The sequence below is a fragment of the Cantharellus anzutake genome (assembly GCF_015039405.1).
Source record: "Cantharellus anzutake strain C23 chromosome Unknown EI90scaffold_250, whole genome shotgun sequence".
Classification (NCBI taxonomy): Eukaryota; Fungi; Basidiomycota; class Agaricomycetes; order Cantharellales; family Hydnaceae; genus Cantharellus; species Cantharellus anzutake.
Genome location: NW_024067200.1, coordinates 75012 through 93079, shown reverse-complemented (window position 1 = coordinate 93079; position 18068 = coordinate 75012). Strand labels below are relative to the sequence as shown.

Sequence of the window (18068 nt, the reverse complement as noted above, 5' to 3'; positions counted from 1 at the left end):
GACGGCGATTGAACAGGTCCAGTCATACCCCAATGACCGCCATCCCTCGGACTCGTCCGTGCTGATTGAGTTTGCATCGGAACAAAGTCGTCCCGTCTATGAGGATAGACCAAATAGCCAGGAACCGACGACGACGACGACAATGAGGATGAAGTTAATGGTCCGAGATTGAAAACTTGGTGAGGATAGGCCTCGGGTGGTGGCAGTTTACGGGGATCATGATAGCGTAATACCGTCTTTCGAGCACCAACACCAACACGAGCCTCTGAACCTGTTAATACTTCATCCATTGGAGTTGAAGCCAAAGTATTAAATGCGAGGTACTGTAGTGAAAATGAGAGTAACAATTTAAAGTCAGTAAAACGCGGAACAAAAACCAAGTCACCGTGGAATGAATGACGTTTTCAAACGAAGGCTTACCTGGGGCATAGCGCTCGTGTGCTTGACATGGTCATGCTCATACGGCGCCTGAAGGGTTCTCGGCTTCATTGGCTCTTGAGGTTTCACAATCTCAACCGGTGAAGTAGGGGCGCTCGCCATTCCAATGCTCATTCCGTCGATAGGTGTAAGATCCATAGGCGAATCATCCATCGGACTGCCATCGGTGCTGGGGATTCACGCTTGGGCAACTTGAGCGGAACGAGGGGTGGAGGAGAGAACGCGTCAAGCGCGCTTCTCTTTGAGGATGTTATCACGGGTTTCGTAGGTGAGGTAAACGTTGAGTGAGGGAATGGGAAATGTCCACCTTGCTCTGTCTTTACTTGCAAAGTGAAAGGATTCGCCTGGGATCCGGATATTGCAAAAGTGAAGGGGTATGTCGTGGATGAATGCCGATTCGTGAGGAGGGGCGAAGTGGATCGTGCGCGTTGACTATGTCGTGATGGATATGAAGGGGGATGTAGGGCCGCTTTGGAGGGAGGCTGAGACGGTACTGGAGAATGAGATGGGTATCCGACAACATATCGATCGGTATAACGCCGTCTCCAGGACTGCGTTTCCCGTTCTTTGGCCATGAGAAGGCCATTCAGGAGAGTCCCCCAATGTTGGTAGGTACCATAGTCGATGTATAAGCTGTGTTCGACACCAGCAAGGAATTCACGCTCCATTAGGTTGATTTCACCAAGACTGATCCCAGACACTTCCGACCAGGTTTTATTGGTGTATGTATTACTATGTGAAATATATCGGTGAACAAGTGGGACGACAAGGAGTGGAGAAAGTAAACTGACTCGTCGAGAAATTTGTTGGCTAGCATCAACGCGATGACTGCCAACCGAAACTCGCTCCCCTCCATACCTCGTATGTGAGGATTGCTCAATTTCAGGCGGTAGATGTAATAAAGCGAGAGAATGATGACGCTCTGGCTAACTTGAGTGGTGGAAAGGAGAGTACCCAGGAAGCTAATGAACTCGGCAGATGGGTTAAACTGCAGTCGTGCTAGTTCGGCTTTGACATCCGGTGGAACATTGCTCTCGACGACGATAGTCGGCGTCCCAGCTTTAGGTTTGAAACTTGAGGAGAACCACAGGTAGCACATCATATCGCCTGTGTTCTGGGCGACGAAAGTTGTCTCGATCGGAGCGTGCGGGTGCTGCACCACCGGTCGGGTCGCTCTTCCGTCCATGTATGGATGAGATGAGCGAGACCGCGGTGAGCGCTGCTGCCGACGACCAGATGAAGACAAAGCCATTCCGGCTGATGATTTGGACACCACGCTAGGTTTCTTGATTGAAAGGTGAACTGACTCGAGCGCAGAGGAGAGTTCATGAGCAGGCGGGCGCGACTGTTGTGGAGCTTGGTGTTGCTGCTGTTGCTGTTGCTGTTGCTGTTGCTGCTGCTGCTGCAGTTGATGCTGGTATGGGAGCTGAGGTTGCATCTTGGACGGTCCGCGCGGGGAATGCGATGGTCCAGGTGCAAGCCAGTAATCGTCTTGGCGATATTGAGAACGTTGACTAGTCACTAAATTGTTGGGAAAAGAAGGGTTTGTGAGCATGGTCGATGTCAAGGGAGAAGGACGAAGGAGTAAAAGAGACGGAAAAGAGCACTGACCTGAGCGGTGAAAGCTGGGGAAAGAGGTGAGGGGATGGATAGACATGAACGGTGGTGGACATGCGAGAGTCATTGCTACGTGGGGTGCGGACGAGGATAATAATGGAGAGTATCTTTATAGATGACGAGTTTGGGTACGGGAAGGAGATGGGACTCGTCAGGGTAAGGATCTTTAGCCGCATTGGCCTGATGAGATTGGTAAATGCAATGACGGTTGGAGGGAGACGACGGGACACGAGAAAAAGAAAAGAAATGAATGGAGAATATGTAGAAGAGAGGACACAAGAGAGCACAGCGACATAATCAAATCAAAGGAATGGATTTCACATAGCTCATTTGAGTTCTCTCCCTGTCGAAAAATTCGAGAAAACACGGAATATACGGAATAGGGTAATTCATATGGGAGAGGGGGATGATATCTGCTGTATAAGGGTAACGCGGCATCGCATATATAGCTATCAATGTAACATTGCAAACTAGTAAATATTTCCTTTGCCATTAATATTCAATATTATTTCCCTTTCCCTTTCCTTTCTTTCTGGGAAACCCGCAGTTGTATTGGCTATGGCAATGAAAGCCAGGGAATCGAACGAAGGGTAATCGATTCCCAATGGGAATTATCACCCAATCCGGGCAATCATCCCAACGGAACGAAAAAGAAAAAAAGGGTCAAATAAACATGCACTAAATTGCCTCTCCCTCCTCAAAAGCGATCACATCCTGTCCCAGTTGGTTCGTTGTAATCAACTCGGTCCATGATCTATCTCTGCTGCTCACAACGATGATACATATATTCTCTTCTTCCGCCCGCACCGTCCCCATCCAGCCATCCATCCATCCATATCCGTACTTCCATCTCCACCTTCATCGCCACCCCTTCATCCACACTAATATCCAATCCTGGGTTCGCCATCTCGGGCTTCACATTCCATCCAACTTAACATGTATATATGGTATATATCACTCAACCTGCGATTTACCACCTTAATTACCCTCCACCACCACAGCTCCTTAACCCATCATATCCTGACAGGGCACGGCCTCGCAGTGTACCATACTTTATTACATAGCGTATAAGTAACACGTACTCTTTTTTCTCCAAATTGTTTCTACACGAGCGCCAGTTTAATGTCCGACTGCGTCTCTCCTCGAATTCGCCAGCTCATATCGGCAATATCATCAACGAATCTCATTCAGATCAAAACATCCACTTCCAGCACTGGATGATAGTGAAAAAAGCTAGCGAGTCATCTCCCACACCTCCCTGGCGGCACGAATCCCTCCCCCCTTCCCCCTTTTTCCGTGGCCAGAGACTACAGTCCAAAAAGAGTGAAGAAAAGAAGAACAAACGACCAAGATCAGAGAAGGCATCAAATATTGGACCGGTGAAGGCAGTGGAAGAAGATATAACCAATAATAACAAATATGCACGCATGTGGAAGAAAACGGCGCAAAGGCCCCCTCCTCTGATCCGTCAACAACACCTCACGCGCTTGTTTCGCAAGTCTAGGTTACTGCAGTGTAGCGGAGTTAGCCGAAGTTATTTACACATACTGTAACACCGTTAACCCATGGCTTTTCCCCATAAAGGAGCCTCTCACACCACCCCGTGGCGCCCGCAGCTATGTGAAGCTAACCTAAACGTAAAACCTTGCGCATGGCGCCGCGCCCGCGGCACTTCATTCCAATAAGAGTTTTACTTTGTGCTATATTTTACAGTACATTACATTTACAGGATCTGTATTGACAACGCCCCGTAGCCATTTAGGCCAGACGGCAACGTAAACGTCTTCAATTTTTTTTTTGGTTCCCTCTTGAACCCTTACCCTTTGTCTAACTTTGTCTCGGAACGTAAAACACGAATCTTCAAAGGCGGGAGACACATGACAGGGGAAAGGGAGACAGGCAAAAAAAAAGGGTCGTTGCATGTTGCACACGTGTAACTGCAGCAAACATGGGAAAGAGGGGGCCGGTGAGAGGAGAGGAGAGAAAACTCTGCAACAGCCTCAGGGGGTGTTCCCCGATCTATTAATTCCCGGGGAAACCTCCACCTGCATGTACTAGGCGTCATGCCAGCCTCCCAGCTCAAGTACTGTGGCCTCAACGTTCAGCGGCTCGCAGCGCTCATTGCATATGTAACATGAAGTGGAGTGAGGCTTTCCATGAACGCCCCTGCCCACGTGTCCGTGTGGCCGCCCATGACCACGCCGACTGAATCATGCCCCTCCAAAAGGGTCAATCACAATCATATGAGGAAGAAGAGGAGATTTGGTTAGATCTGTGTAATGCATGATACTTGATCTGCCCTGGCCTGTCGCACCAAAAAAAGAAAACCAATACTTGATATTTGATCCTATCCTGGTCTAGTGTGACTCGGTAGATGCACAGAAGTAGCGTTATATGCAGGTAATTACTTTCTCATCATGCGCATCCATCTCCAACCTAATCCCGAAGTGAAGAGAAAAGTCCGAGAAAAGGGAAGAAAAAAAAGAATGCTGGAGGAAAAGCCCGAGACAGTGGAATCAACTTCCGCGTCCCTGTGCTTTTTCCCGCACTCCAGGTAACGCGCTCGCCGGCCGCACAGGGAGGATAAATTCCGAGTGCAAATAGAAGGGAAATAGAAGATCAAAAGAAACACCCACAGCACTTTACTTTACCCTTCCTACGGTGAAGTAATAAAAAATATTTGATTACTGCAATGTTACAATGTTTGGCGAAGGGAAAAAAGAACAAGGTCCATGGCTTGAGATGGTGGTATAATGAAAGGGGATAGATGGACGGAGCCGCTTGCAACCCAACCCATCTCAGCCCTCCCTGAAAGCTCTAGTACAAATGTCCCAAGGAAATCATCACACGACGGAACAAACCAAGAGAGAAAAACCATCAATAGTTCTGCGGAGGATAGCCGTGAGGTTGCGCCTGATATAGCTGCCCACCACTGACACCGCCCACAAGGCTAGGTTGTGGATGATAATTGCTCTGATGATCATCGTCATATTCCCCACCGCGAGGAACCACGGATAAGAGCGGATCTTTGACCTCCCACACCGATGTTTTACTCCCAACGCTGAACTCCAAGTCCTCCTTCGTGATGGAATCCCAGTATTTGTAAACCATCATCACGCTTAATAGCATGCACAGCTGGAAGAAGAAAAGACCGTCGATATAGTGTTTCACCGCATCGCAGATCAGGTTGCTGAATGCGAACAAGATCACTTGGGCCACCGTGAAGAAGGCGATACCAAACAGGATATCACCTATTGGCCATCGGTCGTCCAGTGTGCGAACTACGAGGACGAGTTGCAAGACAACGTAGACGATAACGCATACAAGCGGCCATATGATGTAGATGATCCATAAAGCGATCGGTTTTTTGTAGCTAAGGCCAGCAAAACCTTGGAATGTTGCAATAGCGATGAAGAACGTAACGCCGAACGCTACCAGTGTTGCGGTTCGTAAGCCCTATGATTACAAACACCCGAATATATCAGATTCACTCAGTAACCCAACGATCGCTAAGCCACCGGAGAAAATCGCACCCATAAAGAAGTAGCAGTTCCATCTTCAGCGAATTGGAAACCAACAAAACCGTTGATTAGAAGGCACATGTAAGCCCCTGCCACTAAGCCCGTGTATATTGCGGCAAACCACTACATATGCCAACTGTGCTTTAGTATCCCAGAAAACATTCAACATATCACGCACTGGATAAACGTTACTTGACGTAGGTATAATGGCAGAATCCAAGAACATGGCAAGGAGTTCGATGATAGCATATAAATAGAAGAACATGACTATCTCCTTTCGACCTAAGGAACGTTCAATCATGATTCTGAGGTTCATTCTGAAACGACAGAGCTGCGCGCGATGGGAATCCCACTTACCAACAGCCGTGTATTTACTTCGGATATGGAAGATCATAATGAGGGTCATGATAATGGCTACGATGTGGACAAAGCATGCCGCTGTGGGGAAGAAGATGTTGCGTGCACTGTTCTAAGTTCACCGTTTTTTTTCATCATTGGCGCGAAAAGCCCGCAGGCTTCCTACCAGGTTGAAACACTAGTGTCCGTCCGATTTGAACGTTTCGGCTATAGCACGTTGGCTCGATGCCTTGAGCTGTCCCCACAAGAGGACAAACGATGAGCGCCGCTTGTTGGCATATGCCATCGAAAGATCCAAAGGAGATCGCCATTTTCAGCACTTCCCTAGTTGGAAGTAAAATACGGAAAAATCAGATAAAGAGAGTTCACTGCCGGTGCTATAGTCCTCGTTGGGCGCTGAAGGTGGAGAGACGCCGTCAATAGCAAAAGCCACCACGAGCAGGTTGGATGCGTTGCTATTTCGTAAAACGGATGATGGATACAAGGGCTTGCTTCCGAAATGATATCCTCGGATTCAACAAAGGACAACAGTTACCCCCCAGCGGATTTCCGTTCACATTTTGTGCAGACAGACGGCGGTTGGATAACTGGTCGAAATATACTTGTGATAGTTCTGAGCTAGTAGCTCACCGTTTTCCAAGTGATGAGCGCGATTGGAATGTGAAATTGAACGCGCGGCGGGCTCCGTTCCTTAACCTGGCGGCCTAGATTTCAATCATTCACTATCCTAGCATCGTTGGAAGGCTTCGCTGATCGGATTCCAGAACACAGATTCTGGGCTGCCTTTTGGAGGAGGATTGATTCGTTCTCCTTCGAATATTCCTACTCCAGGACCAACCCCCCCAGCAGCTGACTCTCAATCATCGGTTATAAGGTGCCGTGATACTGATAGTACTGTTACTGTAATCGCCATGTTCCTCGCGGCAGTCCGTCCCCACACAATGAAGTTCACCCTTCTGGCGCTGGCAATATTTGTCATGATCACCTCCTTAACGCTTCTGGTCATCGCCCTCAATCCTGTTTTTCAATTCGTTTCGCTGAATTCAGACGTACTACTGCAGCAGAAGCCAACACTACCTGCCTCTTCTGAATCTCTGTCGGTTTCTCCCCAACCAGATCATGTAGTGTTGCAACATACCGCCTTATCATCGCCTCAACCCTACACAAATGCCACACTCGGAATAGCCGGACGTATATTTGTCATCTCACTGCCTCGCCGTGATGACAGACGGGTCAAAATGAAGGCTCTAGCAGAATTCATGCGTCTCAAGTTCACGTTCGTTAATGCTACGGATGCATCTGATGCTGCTGTGACCGTAATCATGGAACGAGTGCGATGGGAACGGTCTCTGCATGCTCTTCGTATCCATTGGGGGCTTTCTCCTAAGCTTCCTTCGAATCTCACCGGGCTGGAACGTTCCGACTATATACACTGGCCCCCTGATGCTCAGCCCTGCCATTTGAAAGTCGACAGCGATTGTTCAGAGACGGACGAATTAGGCCTCGATGGTTCTGACTTGTGGACATTGGATCCTCTGCAAGACAAACGCTCCTCGCAAGTCACCAACCCTCTTCCGGATCCTCCGAGCCCGGACTTTCGCCTGCCGCTCCCATGTACCCCTCTACCTCTTTCATTGCCTTCGCTTATGCAATCTCACGATGGTGCTTTTGGAAATCTCATACGTGGAACTGCTGATGCCCTCAGTTTGGGAAAAGAAGTCAATGACACCCCACAAATTATCCCTCTGCCTCATTCGCCCTACCCCTTTCACCTGACTCTCTCGCGGGGGATGATCGCTTGTTGGCATTCTCACGTTGGGGTGCTAAGGCGTATTTCCGAGGGCGGTGACAGTGTGGCCGTGGTACTTGAAGATGACGTGGACATGGAATTTGATCTCAAAGCTCGTCTCGCGCTGGTTTGGCCTTCTCTGCCTGCTCGATGGGATATCGTTTTCCTTGGTATGTGGAACTATGCTGCCATATTCGTTTTGGGCCCTGCGTCTCTCCTTTCAAATGTCTGGCTGCACTGCCTGATTCTCTCTTCTACGCGTCTTCCGATTGGCCACTTTGTTTGACCGCTCACGTGAAAGGGGTGTTTGCAACTCTGGATTCAAAGATTGTGGCGATAATTTAATAGCACTAACGGACTTTCTCAGGACACTGTTGGTCTCCAGGCGAAGGTACCCGCACCGCTTTGCGGAGCGTCACGATTTTAAACTATTCCGACTATACAAACCACAAAGAAGCGACATCATACACATTTGCTCTGCATCCCTCAATTTCTCCTAAATGCACGCATGCATATGCAGTTTCCAAATCCGGAGCCAACCGCATTATTCGCCATCTCCGTACAACTGCCACTCATTTCCCTCACTTCCATCATTCGGGGGCCAATCACCGTGGGATCGAGACACAGCACCAAGGTCCGTTCTGTCATGATGTACCTTGCGGGGGAACACCGTTTGCATACAGCCGGGCCTTGGATCAAGCGCTCGTTCGTCTCATTCAAGGACACCGATTGCGAGCTTTCAGTATTGTACCGAGCATCATTATTCAAACAAAAGATGTCCCAAGCGATATAATGCGGGGAAACGGTAGCAGCTGGAAAGATGAACTCGTGAACAGTGCCCTTGAAAGAATGTATCACGAAAATTTCAGCACGAATCGCACTTTGGATTGATATGTTCGCGGCTTTTAGATTCTCGGGCGTATCTCCCACCGTACCATTGATTTGGAGCATCCATGAGCCTTACAGACAATTCATTCTGCAGATCATGCATAGATAGCCGCTTTTTTTGGGTACTCAATGTAAGAGTATGACATGAAGATAGTTAACGGCCATTTCAGATTGCCTCCTATTCCTACTCCGTTCCACTCTGAGCTGCAATTGTCCTGTCATTGATACTCCGAATGACACGGGTGGGCTCTAGCATATGCTCCTTAATGAATTGTCCATCTAAAATCGTTTGAAGTCCGAACAAGGAGCCGGCAAATAAATATGCGAAATGCCAACCGAATCAGTCGAATCCAGTCGTTTTTCCTTGTACCCAGGGAGGTAGCGAAAGCAACTCACTTGGTATATCGTTGTTTTCGGCACGCCAGACGGCCTCTTCATAATCCTTGGCAACTCCCGTTACGACGTGCCTAGCTATAAGCCGCCTCTTTCCTTCTGCTTCATCAACATCGATATACCAACGTTCGTCCAGCGCGCGTGCTGCAACATCCCAGGGGTCCACGTCTAGGAATGTATATAGCCCCTCTATGATGACAATTCGATGATAGGGATAGATTGATATTGCATCGGGCGTTGGGTCCTTCAGGGTATGAGAGAAGGAAGGGGCACGAACGACAAATTGGTCATGAGAGGACGTCCTCGGCAAAATGCCGGCCACTGGCGAGCTATTTACCTCCTGTCCGGGAGGAACTGGTTCTTCCACACTCAATTCTAGCCCGTCCTGTGGCTTCATAGGGGAAGAAGTAATCACTTCTGAACGAGCGGCATCATCCTTACTTGAGGCTGCCAATCGGAGGCTGAGCACGAAGGTGGAGAAAGCGGCACCATCAAACGTGAACGCTGCTCCTCGCCGATCATACGCAAGCTTCACATTCTCAAATTTGTCCAGCGCAGATCGAGGCAGATGCCAACCATCCTGACCCACGCAGATGGCGATATTCGGAGAAGTGGCGCCGTCACTTGTCCCTGTGTGTGACTTGTGTGGAGCAGCCCTATAAAGCTCGTTAATCCGTCCTACTACTGCATTAGCAAGGGTTGTTTTGCCGCTTGCGGGTATACCGCATACTCCGATGATTATTCGTCCAGAGTGGCGTCTTGTGTTATTATTGCAAAATGTATGCATGATCGGTCATTGGCATCAATTTCATCGGTTTCAGAACATGGAAGGCCGCAAAATGTCGAGTCGTTGTGGTGAAGGGATTCCATGAATGCGTGTCAAGATTGTGATCTGCCTTCTTCAGACACAAGCAAAAGACACGAGGAAGTCGACTTCAAATCCTCACCCTTGATCTAGCCTCTGAAGTGCGCGCTCTGCAAGATCCCGTATCACTGGCTCCATCACAAATAAACTGAATATCTATCGTCCACAGGAAAGGTGGGAGGGGGCCAGCAGATAGCGGAGGATAGCCAGATCAGGATCGTGACCGTTGGCCAATATCCGTTTGTTAACTCGCAATATATAGGCCGGGATGTTCCTGCTATTGAACAGAAGAGGCAGCACTTGGTTTAAGTTCATAGCCACATATGGTCATGGGCGTCCATGACCATCTGCTGAGGCCAATCCATCCGTCAGTCGCGCAAGTACTGCGGTCTACCGACAAATCGGATGGATTAACAATTTTGATCTAGTGAACAGCTGGAAGCACCTGCACGCAGCTTCGTGAATGTGGTAACGCCGTGGAGTGAAGGGTGTGGCAACTATATTGCGAAATCGGCCGTGATTGGAGCGTGGCACGACCATGCTGCAGTACAGCCTGGACGACATATTAAATTACCATCGTGACTCCCACAAGCGTTGTGTCCATGAGGACAACGTAGATCTCTTAGCGTCTACGAATTGATTGATGGTCATGTTGGCAACCCGGTACCTTCATCCATCCGAATTGGACATCCTAATTCCAATACATAGCAGTGATGCGACAAGCTTCTGGATGTTCTCTTAAAAGTTTTGCTTTGGAAGCTGGCAGCGCAGTCTTTAAGCGTACGACGGCCTGGGAGGCATCTGCTGTGGTTCTCTGATTGATTCCACTTGAGGTGTGATTCGGGGCATCGGGACGTTCAGAGTCTCGATGGTTGTATGTCAATTCAGGACGGGAATTTGCAGTATACAAGAACTGTGCGTGTGCCTCGCACATCATTCGTGATCGTACTTCGTTTCTCGCAGGTAACAAGGCCAAAAGCTCAACTTGGGCGGCGAATTTACACTAACTTCGGCTATCATTGCAGTTGTGGGAAGTCCCGTAGTCGGCTTTGGAGACTTTATTTGGAAGGTCGGAGGGTACACCGGGTAGCGGTACGACTGATAGAACCGAAGGTTGCCTCAGGAGGGTGAACCTGTAGGGAGGATGCCTGTCTGGAGCTGGTGGGGATCGCGGGACCTGGCCGGCGCCTTCTGCATAGCCGGGAAATCTGATCAACATTAATCCGTACTTCACACCTAAGTTTCTCATCACTGGAGAACCGCGTGGATTGTTTTGGAGCAAGTCAGCAGACGATGGATTCTATCGTTTCTTGACAAGTGGTCAACCGGAATTACTGACGGTCAGACTCAGACTCTTCTTCGCTCCATTACCCACGGCGAAATCTTGCGCTTCTGCAGCGTCTATGGCCCTTACCATGCGTTCTAGCGTGAACAGGTGGGAATCGTGACTTTCTGGGGCCAGGCGACGGATACTCTCACTTAGTTTGTAAAGGTAATCCTGAGCGCAGCATCCCGGTGGTGAGAAGCGGTTCGGTTGTCGAATTAAGACATACGGACCTTGTTTTGGCCAGATGCCCCTTGGTGCGACCAAATGTGTTTAGCCAACTTGTCGTAAGGCTCAGATCCAACTGGACGCCGATGAGTGGGCACAGGGACATCAAATAAGAACGAAATTGGCATGGACTTACCAAATGCCGGATTGTCTGGTTGTCCTACGTACACCTTTGTTATATGTTAGTCGTACGCAGCGGGGTCAGGGTGAATCCAGCATACCGTTACCTACCAAAGAGGCGTAAGGCATTTGAAGAGGAGCATGTTGGTAAATCAAACGTACATTAGGCCTTATTACTACTTCTTCTCCATCACGTAAGCCCCAGACGTCCACGGTTGCCTCGGAGTATCCGTTCTAGAAAGAATCATTATCAGTATTGGCTTGCCCAAAATCAGAGTAATCCCACCTTTTCCCGGTAGTCTGGGGAGTATTAATGTCAACAAAGCGAGGAGAAAGATAGAGCCTCGGTACCTAAGTATGTTTTCGTTTCCGCGGCATACACTGGGGCTATCGTGTACGCAATACCCCAAACAACATCTTCATGTGGGAAAATGTCCTAGGACAAATCGCAAGCCATTAATGGAAGACACGTTCTGGGGATGGAAGTCCTTACGGTGGAAGAGAATTTGTTCCATTCATCGATGTGGATGAGTGTGACTGGACCAATTGGGGCTCGCTCAGCTTTGTGCAACCGCAAACCAATGCTAGCAATTTGACCCATACCCACACGACCGGGATCCTACTGATTAATTATTTTAGGCACCCTATCTTTCACTAAAGAAAAAAACCGGATCACAGACCTCTGGAGTGCCTCGATGATCATTTGAGCTCTGGGCAAAGCGACGAACATAACCCTTAAGAAAACCGGGAGCTAAATGTTTGGCAGCCTCAGTGCTATAGAAACGAGAGGCGAGGAGCACATTATGCATACTTTCTTCGATGACGTGCGGTGGCGGCTGATGGCTCAAATCGAATGAGATCCGCAAGAGGCTGAGCGCAGGATCTTAGTGAAATATGCACCTTCCAAATGAGTGATCCGTAGCCGAACACAACGTAAGGTTTGGACATGGTCTACAATGCTCTATGCGAGGTGATAGGGCCCAATCGTATGTTCCAAAATGCTTTGATCAATGATCACCTCAACAATGGATTCGGCCAACTCCGCAATGTTGTAAAGGTCCAACCAGCGTTCATTAGCTCCCGATCTGTATTTCATTTCCCAGCGAACCCAAGCCTCATTCGCTCTTTCGTGTAAACATAATTTGAATCTCTCGGCCATGGGACTCAACTTACCGCTGTGCGATTCACTGGCTCCTTTTCTCTCACACTCACGAATTCCAGTCGAAACTCGTTGCGATATATCACCGCTCACCAGATCTGTGTCGCCTTCAACCAATGCGAAACCTACAATTTTGATTCGCCTTATCAACTTGCCGATCGCCCTCTTCACACTGGTCCCAACGAAACGGCGCCGTCCGCTTCCTTCGCAGCCAGTTTAGTTGAACACCCCGTGCAGTCCAGTGCTAACCCATTTGCACATTATCGACGGACGTATCGGTTCTTTAATCAGCCGAGGACGTTGGGGACAAGATTCATCCTTCAATGAAGTCTTTTTAGCCCATGCCTGGCATGCTGCGTAGCATATTTGGGGAATCATAGAATGGCTTCATACTCAGTATTTCCCCCCCATATTGCCATCTTGAAGACCTGCCCACGAGTTGCACGCAGCATTTCCTTCGCCGGTTTAGGGCAGGTCACACCAGTTCTCCTGATCCAGCCTCTCCTCGTTACTTCCCACGCTAGGAACGTCAGCTCTCCTAAGGATCAGATGGCGAAGACCCGGCGTTATTGTCAGTTCTCAGGCATTCGCGGCGTGCTTGTTCTGATGGCGCTGGCGAACTACGGCCTTTCCCCTTGCTCTCTGTTTGGTTACCCACTCGATTATACTGGATTAGTTTGCTCACGGGGGCGGTCGACTTTTATAGCATTCCCGCATTAGTATTCGTGCGTGGATGAATGTGAGATACAATGGCTCGGAGTTCGAGAAGGGGATCATCAGCAGTGAGCGCGATACAGAGAGGTGTGGGATTGACAGTGGGAACTCGCTAAAGGAATGTAGAGTGATGCAAAAAAACAAAGCAATTGAACGTGGCAGTGGGTGGGCCAGGGCCATCAGACCATGTCCTTTAAGTTATTCAGATACTTAGTGGTGATAGTACAAAGCGTGTGGACAGCTTCCAGATGCGTCGGGTGAATCCATCGTTGCCACCGAGAGACCTTGTCTGGGTGGAAGCGAAGCATAACTTCTTGAAGCCGCTTCCTCTTGACAGTGTCACCAAGGATGGTGGGAGCGAAGATGAATTCCGCGATGGCCTCCTCATTCAGCAGCACGGAAATGTCGTCGGGCGAAGTGCACCGGAAATTGGCCGGAGGCATAACCGGCCAGGGCACGTTGATATATGTGAGTGTGCCCATCTCTGGATACGATTCGCTGGAAAGGAGGGCTTTCCATACCCTCTGATACCAGTCCCACTGGGACTGAAGAGGATCTATTGGAGGGCTCGTTCCTGGCCGACCGTTCTGGGCTTGCTCCTGGTGTCGACGGTTTTGGCGCCGTTGGTCCTCTGCACGCCGGCGAGCTTCCTCCCGAGCTGCGCGGGCCTCGGCTTCGGCTTGGGCGCGTTTCTCCCACTCCCTTCGTTGTCTTGCCTGCTCGGCTTCGGCTTCACGCCGTTTTTGGTCAGCCTCCGCTTGGGCCCGCTTTGCTTGCTGCAGCGTTTCCCACTCTGCATCCATTTGGCGACGGAATGCTCGCTTCATCTCTTCAAACGCAGCCTTGCGCGCTGCGAGGTCGCGCTCCTGCTCTTTCAGTCCCCTGCGCGTTTTCTTAATATAGTCGAGGTCCGCAACACGGGCAGCTTCCTGGCGTTCTTTTCGGCGGCGATCTCTTTCCTCGGCGCGAAGGTGCTCCTTCCAGGTCCACAACTCCTCTAAGGAGGAGTTGGGCCCTGTAGCGGGAGGCGTCGGGGGTACGTCAGGGGATGGAAGGTTTTGTGGCGCTGAAGGACGAGGATTCAAGGGGCAGTGATGTGGTGATCGGAAAGACGCGTTGGCGGGTCCGGGTGGAGTATTTGAGGGTGGGGATGAAAGAGGAGCTCCTTTGTCTCGGCGTGAGGAATTACGTCGAAGTGGGGGCTGGTTGCGTTTGCCTGATCCAGCCAGTCAGATAAGTCGAGCAAGGCTGTTAAAGGGAGTGCGGGGCATACCAGTCGCTGAGCGCAGATTATAGTGTTGTTTTCTGAAGCTCATTTGGCGTTGGGCTTTGGCACGGATTGAACGGGTCCGTGCCGCCCTTGCCTTTTTGTCCTTGGGCCAACTACCAGGGATGTCGAGATTGAGGCTTACTAGTGACCGTGTAGCTTGCTCCAACTCATCATCCATGGCCACAGTCGCAGTGCTCTCCTCGCGCATCAGGGGTGTATTTGTGCCGCTCCCATTGAGCCCGAAGAGCATCGTATTCTGCACGTCGAGACTCGGGGTAGTGCCTCAGGTGGACGAGGAGTGAGGGGCGAGTGAGGATTCGACTCGAATGGTCGCGGAATTTATCTGCATCGGAAGGTGGCATGAGTGGCGAGTTGCTACGTCCTCTGTAGTTCCCACAAAACTCAAACGGAGGGGCGGATTCAATATAGTTACATAACCTGGAAAAATGTATCCACGGACGGTAACAATGATCCGATTTCTGGTAAGGTTGACTTTGGGTCCTTCTTGTATGCATAGCACAAAGACGTTCGACGCCTCGCCACCCGCCACGCCATCTGGCCGCTCGGCGTTAGCCGCTTGAAGGCGAATTGCCTTATGTCTGTCCCGTCCCGTCCTGTCTCCATATCCCGTTCTGCTTGGGGGTTGTTACTACACTTTTGTAACTCATTTTCCGATTTCAGTGGTCTTGGGAAACATCAACATTTTGGCTCGTTTCATTCTGTGCCCCTGCGCTCAATACATACACATCGCACCAACATTGTGAGTAAGCCGCCGATCGGGCCTTTGAAGCTAGGGGAAGGGACATATCTGCGCTCACATGTGCAGCACGCAGCGCCCGAAAACGCCATTCCGAACGTTACTAGCACCCCTGCCCTTAACTAGGACGGCATGGGCGTGGGAGGCTCTCACATCTAGATTGTTTTGTGCCTTGGCTCATGGTTCCAGAATCTCATGTTGTTCTACAGCACCGATTGAGCCTCCTTCGAGGAGACTTTGGTCTTAACCTTTATCGACATCCTAGATGACTGAGCCGACGATTGAGGGAGAGGTCGACACGTTGGCGGTGTATGGCTTCGTGCGGTTACACAAAGCCGTGAAGTCGTCCGGCCAGAGAATTCCTCGTACAACAAAACTCCCGGTCCGGTGGTCCGCGCGAAAGTAGAAAGACTCACAGTTTTAGCTCGGGTCGTAGGAATTGAGTATGGTTCTGAGCAAGGAAGCGAAGCGACCAGGATGTTATTCCTCGAATGACGCTCGACTGTCGATAGATTCTGCTGATACATATAACAGGTTGGGAACGTTTGTTCTAATCATCCCATTGTTTGGACATCAATATGGAAAACGGCTGTGAGCGAGAAGTGATCGGGATGTATGACACGTGCATGCCTGCTTGCCGATCTGCTGATTTTTCGCTAATTTCTCCCCAACTTGGACAAGTAAACCTCTGCCATTCTGCGAATGTCATCAACTGCTGTTCAGAACTGCCGATCGGCGATAAAGGCCCAGCAGGAATCGCGAGAAACACCCCTACGTGACATAGATGTCTGTTTCTCCCATTTATTTTGTGACTCATTGCTCAGAGTAAAGCTTCATAGCCCGATTCGCTCGTTATACAACTTAGTGGTCATTTAAAGAGCATTCCTTTGCCAGAGACCCTCCGCTTTGGGGATGTTTGCACAGACCATATGTTAGAAATTGACTACGATCCTGCAACGGGCTGGTCTGTGCCTGTCATAAAGCCCTATGCGTCCATAAGTCTCGACCCTGCTTGCTCAAGTACGAGCTGTTAATTATCACTGATATTATCGCCCAGCTAACCAACGAGCTGTAGTATTCCATTATACCCCCGCACTATTCGAAGGGATGAAGGCATACCTTGGACCAAGCGGAAAACCTCTTTTGTTTAGGCCTGGACTGAATATGAAGCGAATGGCCGCAAGCACCGCTCGCCTCGCTTTACCAGTAAAACGCACTCTGCCTCCTTTTGAAAGAAAGCCATTGTGACACTGAAACCCTCACTAGGCATTTAATACTGCCGCTCTCTTAATTCTAATCAAGAAGCTTGTCGTGATTGATAAACGCTGGATACCCTCCCTTCCTGGATATAGTTTATACATAAGACCCACTCTGATAGGGACACGCCCATGTGAGTGGGTACTCTGAACTCAAAGCCAAACGTAGCGTAACCGATGCATTGCAGCTTTGGGTGTGGCACCGTCGTCACATGCAAAGCTTTTTGTAATTCTATCACCAACCGGGCCTTATTTCCCCTCTGGGTTCAAACCTATATCTCTATACGCTGAGTACGATGCTGTCAGGTCATGGCCTGGCGGTACTGGTGCCTACAAATTAGGCATCAATTATACACCATGCTTCCAGCCTCAAGCGGAGGCTAGTAGGAGGGCTATCAACAGCTTCTATGGATCCTTGGCGAAGATCGCCATATTACCGAAGTGGGTCAGATGAACTTCTTCATAGTAGTTAAACGGAGCGATGGTGGTGAGCATCTCATTGATGCAACTATGGCGTCAAGTTCTCATTTAATCTTTGACTTACCCCCCCAAACAGATCTCGATGTCATAACACCTCCATTAGATGGCACCATCCTACCCGGGGTGACTCGCGCGTCTGTGATTGCTCTTGGATCCCTGCTGTTCTCGGATCCTGCTCTCCAGCGCTATGCTCTAGCCCTCAAGGGCAAAAGGCTTCGCATGAAGGAAGAATCCATCACTATGCCGAGGCTCCGGTCATTATCGAAGTCAGGGGAGCTCGTTGAGGCGTTTGGGGCTAGTACAGCAGCGATTATCGCCCCCATAGGGAGGATTGGTTATGAAGAGGCTGATATTCTCTTGCCTGTGCATGAAGAAGGTTTGGGTCCTGTGGCAGGTACCTTCTACCGGACATTAATTGCTATTCAAGAGGGCAAGGTGGACTGGGGAGGGTGGTCCGTATCTTGCGAATGATTACAGGCAAATAGTGGATACGGATTATATTTATACAAGACATCGTACATCTTCTATGGATCGAATAAGTACGGAAGATCAATACCATTAATCGGTTCTTGGAGGTGATGACACGAATGAGAGATGGTTAGTTGAGATAGAAAAGGTGGGGTCTTCGAGCATTTATGGCGCTGCAGAACTTGACGGAAGGTGGAACAAATCATTTGTGACTCTACGGGTTCCGCTGGCGACCCACCGCTCATAGCTAAACCCTCCAGAGCCCGAACCTTGGTTCGGAGCGGGTGATGGCCCAGTGCTAGACAACGTGTGCTCACCCGGCTGTCCTCGCTGGATGTAAGCAATGTACGCCTTGTCTGGCGGTCCATCCATTTGAAAATCTGGGTCTTGGGAAATTGCGACCCCACTGGCATAGAGCTCGAGG

At 49.7% G+C, this 18068-nt stretch overlaps 8 protein-coding genes across 8 annotated transcripts; 3 read left to right on the top strand and 5 right to left on the bottom strand.

Moving 5' to 3' along the window:
• Positions 1-1037: 1037 nt before the first annotated feature.
• On the bottom strand, positions 1038-1417 carry EI90DRAFT_2807080 (cyclin PHO80-like protein; the record flags this gene model as incomplete). Its single annotated transcript, XM_039053525.1, has 2 exons — positions 1038-1170; positions 1230-1417. Coding segments are annotated over 2 exons (321 nt in total), but the record flags the coding sequence as incomplete, so codon positions are not given.
• A 3515-nt stretch (positions 1418-4932) lies between these two features.
• On the bottom strand, positions 4933-6244 carry EI90DRAFT_2955437 (uncharacterized protein; the record flags this gene model as incomplete). Its single annotated transcript, XM_039055435.1, has 5 exons — positions 4933-5511; positions 5589-5699; positions 5755-5858; positions 5934-6014; positions 6100-6244. 5 exons carry the CDS (start codon positions 6242-6244, stop codon positions 4933-4935), a joined length of 1020 nt encoding a protein of 339 aa, XP_038907700.1.
• Positions 6245-6459: 215 nt separating this feature from the next.
• EI90DRAFT_3098843 (uncharacterized protein) lies at positions 6460-8746 on the top strand. The gene is made up of 2 exons (XM_039062556.1): positions 6460-7892; positions 8090-8746. Exons 1-2 carry the CDS (start codon positions 6845-6847, stop codon positions 8611-8613), a joined length of 1572 nt encoding a protein of 523 aa, XP_038907699.1. The 5' UTR covers positions 6460-6844; the 3' UTR covers positions 8614-8746.
• Positions 8747-8790: 44 nt separating this feature from the next.
• EI90DRAFT_3098840 (P-loop containing nucleoside triphosphate hydrolase protein) lies at positions 8791-10079 on the bottom strand. The gene is made up of 2 exons (XM_039062555.1): positions 9007-10079; positions 8791-8889 (listed from the first exon to the last, which is right to left on the bottom strand). The coding sequence occupies exons 1-2, from the start codon at positions 9788-9790 to the stop codon at positions 8795-8797; spliced, it is 879 nt and encodes a 292-aa protein (XP_038907698.1). The 5' UTR covers positions 9791-10079; the 3' UTR covers positions 8791-8794.
• Positions 10080-11189: 1110 nt separating this feature from the next.
• EI90DRAFT_2955464 (ChaC-like protein) lies at positions 11190-12488 on the bottom strand (the record flags this gene model as incomplete). Its single annotated transcript, XM_039055436.1, has 10 exons — positions 11190-11366; positions 11426-11496; positions 11557-11590; positions 11703-11774; positions 11827-11840; positions 11892-11976; positions 12034-12092; positions 12217-12291; positions 12352-12376; positions 12441-12488. The coding sequence occupies 10 exons, from the start codon at positions 12486-12488 to the stop codon at positions 11190-11192; spliced, it is 660 nt and encodes a 219-aa protein (XP_038907697.1).
• Positions 12489-13237: 749 nt separating this feature from the next.
• EI90DRAFT_3139070 (uncharacterized protein) lies at positions 13238-14933 on the bottom strand (the record flags this gene model as incomplete). The annotated part of the gene is made up of 4 exons (XM_039064918.1): positions 13238-13396; positions 13448-13525; positions 13599-14629; positions 14687-14933. 4 exons carry the CDS (start codon positions 14931-14933, stop codon positions 13238-13240), a joined length of 1515 nt encoding a protein of 504 aa, XP_038907696.1.
• Positions 14934-15132: 199 nt separating this feature from the next.
• EI90DRAFT_1113655 (uncharacterized protein) lies at positions 15133-15604 on the top strand. Its single transcript, XM_039051527.1, has one exon. The coding sequence runs from the start codon at positions 15279-15281 to the stop codon at positions 15564-15566; it is 288 nt and encodes a 95-aa protein (XP_038907695.1). The 5' UTR covers positions 15133-15278; the 3' UTR covers positions 15567-15604.
• Positions 15605-16142: 538 nt separating this feature from the next.
• EI90DRAFT_3148178 (aminotransferase) lies at positions 16143-17647 on the top strand (the record flags this gene model as incomplete). The annotated part of the gene is made up of 7 exons (XM_039065569.1): positions 16143-16226; positions 16280-16460; positions 16516-16646; positions 16707-16830; positions 16885-17079; positions 17121-17183; positions 17253-17647. The coding sequence occupies 7 exons, from the start codon at positions 16143-16145 to the stop codon at positions 17645-17647; spliced, it is 1173 nt and encodes a 390-aa protein (XP_038907694.1).
• Between the last annotated feature and the right edge of the window lie 421 nt (positions 17648-18068).

Excerpts from the sequence above, each read along its gene's own strand:
- EI90DRAFT_1113655 (XM_039051527.1), top strand. The coding sequence starts at position 15,279 with ATGTCTGTCCCGTCCCGTCCTGTCTCCATATCCCGTTCTGCTTGGGGG.
- EI90DRAFT_3098843 (XM_039062556.1), top strand. The coding sequence starts at position 6,845 with ATGTTCCTCGCGGCAGTCCGTCCCCACACAATGAAGTTCACCCTTCTG. Across the intron at positions 7,893-8,089 it reads ATGGGATATCGTTTTCCTTG|GACACTGTTGGTCTCCAGGC; the intron begins GTATGTGGAACT and ends GGACTTTCTCAG.
- EI90DRAFT_3098840 (XM_039062555.1), bottom strand. The coding sequence starts at position 9,790 with ATGCATACATTTTGCAATAATAACACAAGACGCCACTCTGGACGAATA. Across the intron at positions 8,890-9,006 it reads CGAAAACAACGATATACCAA|ATGGACAATTCATTAAGGAG; the intron begins GTGAGTTGCTTT and ends AAACGATTTTAG.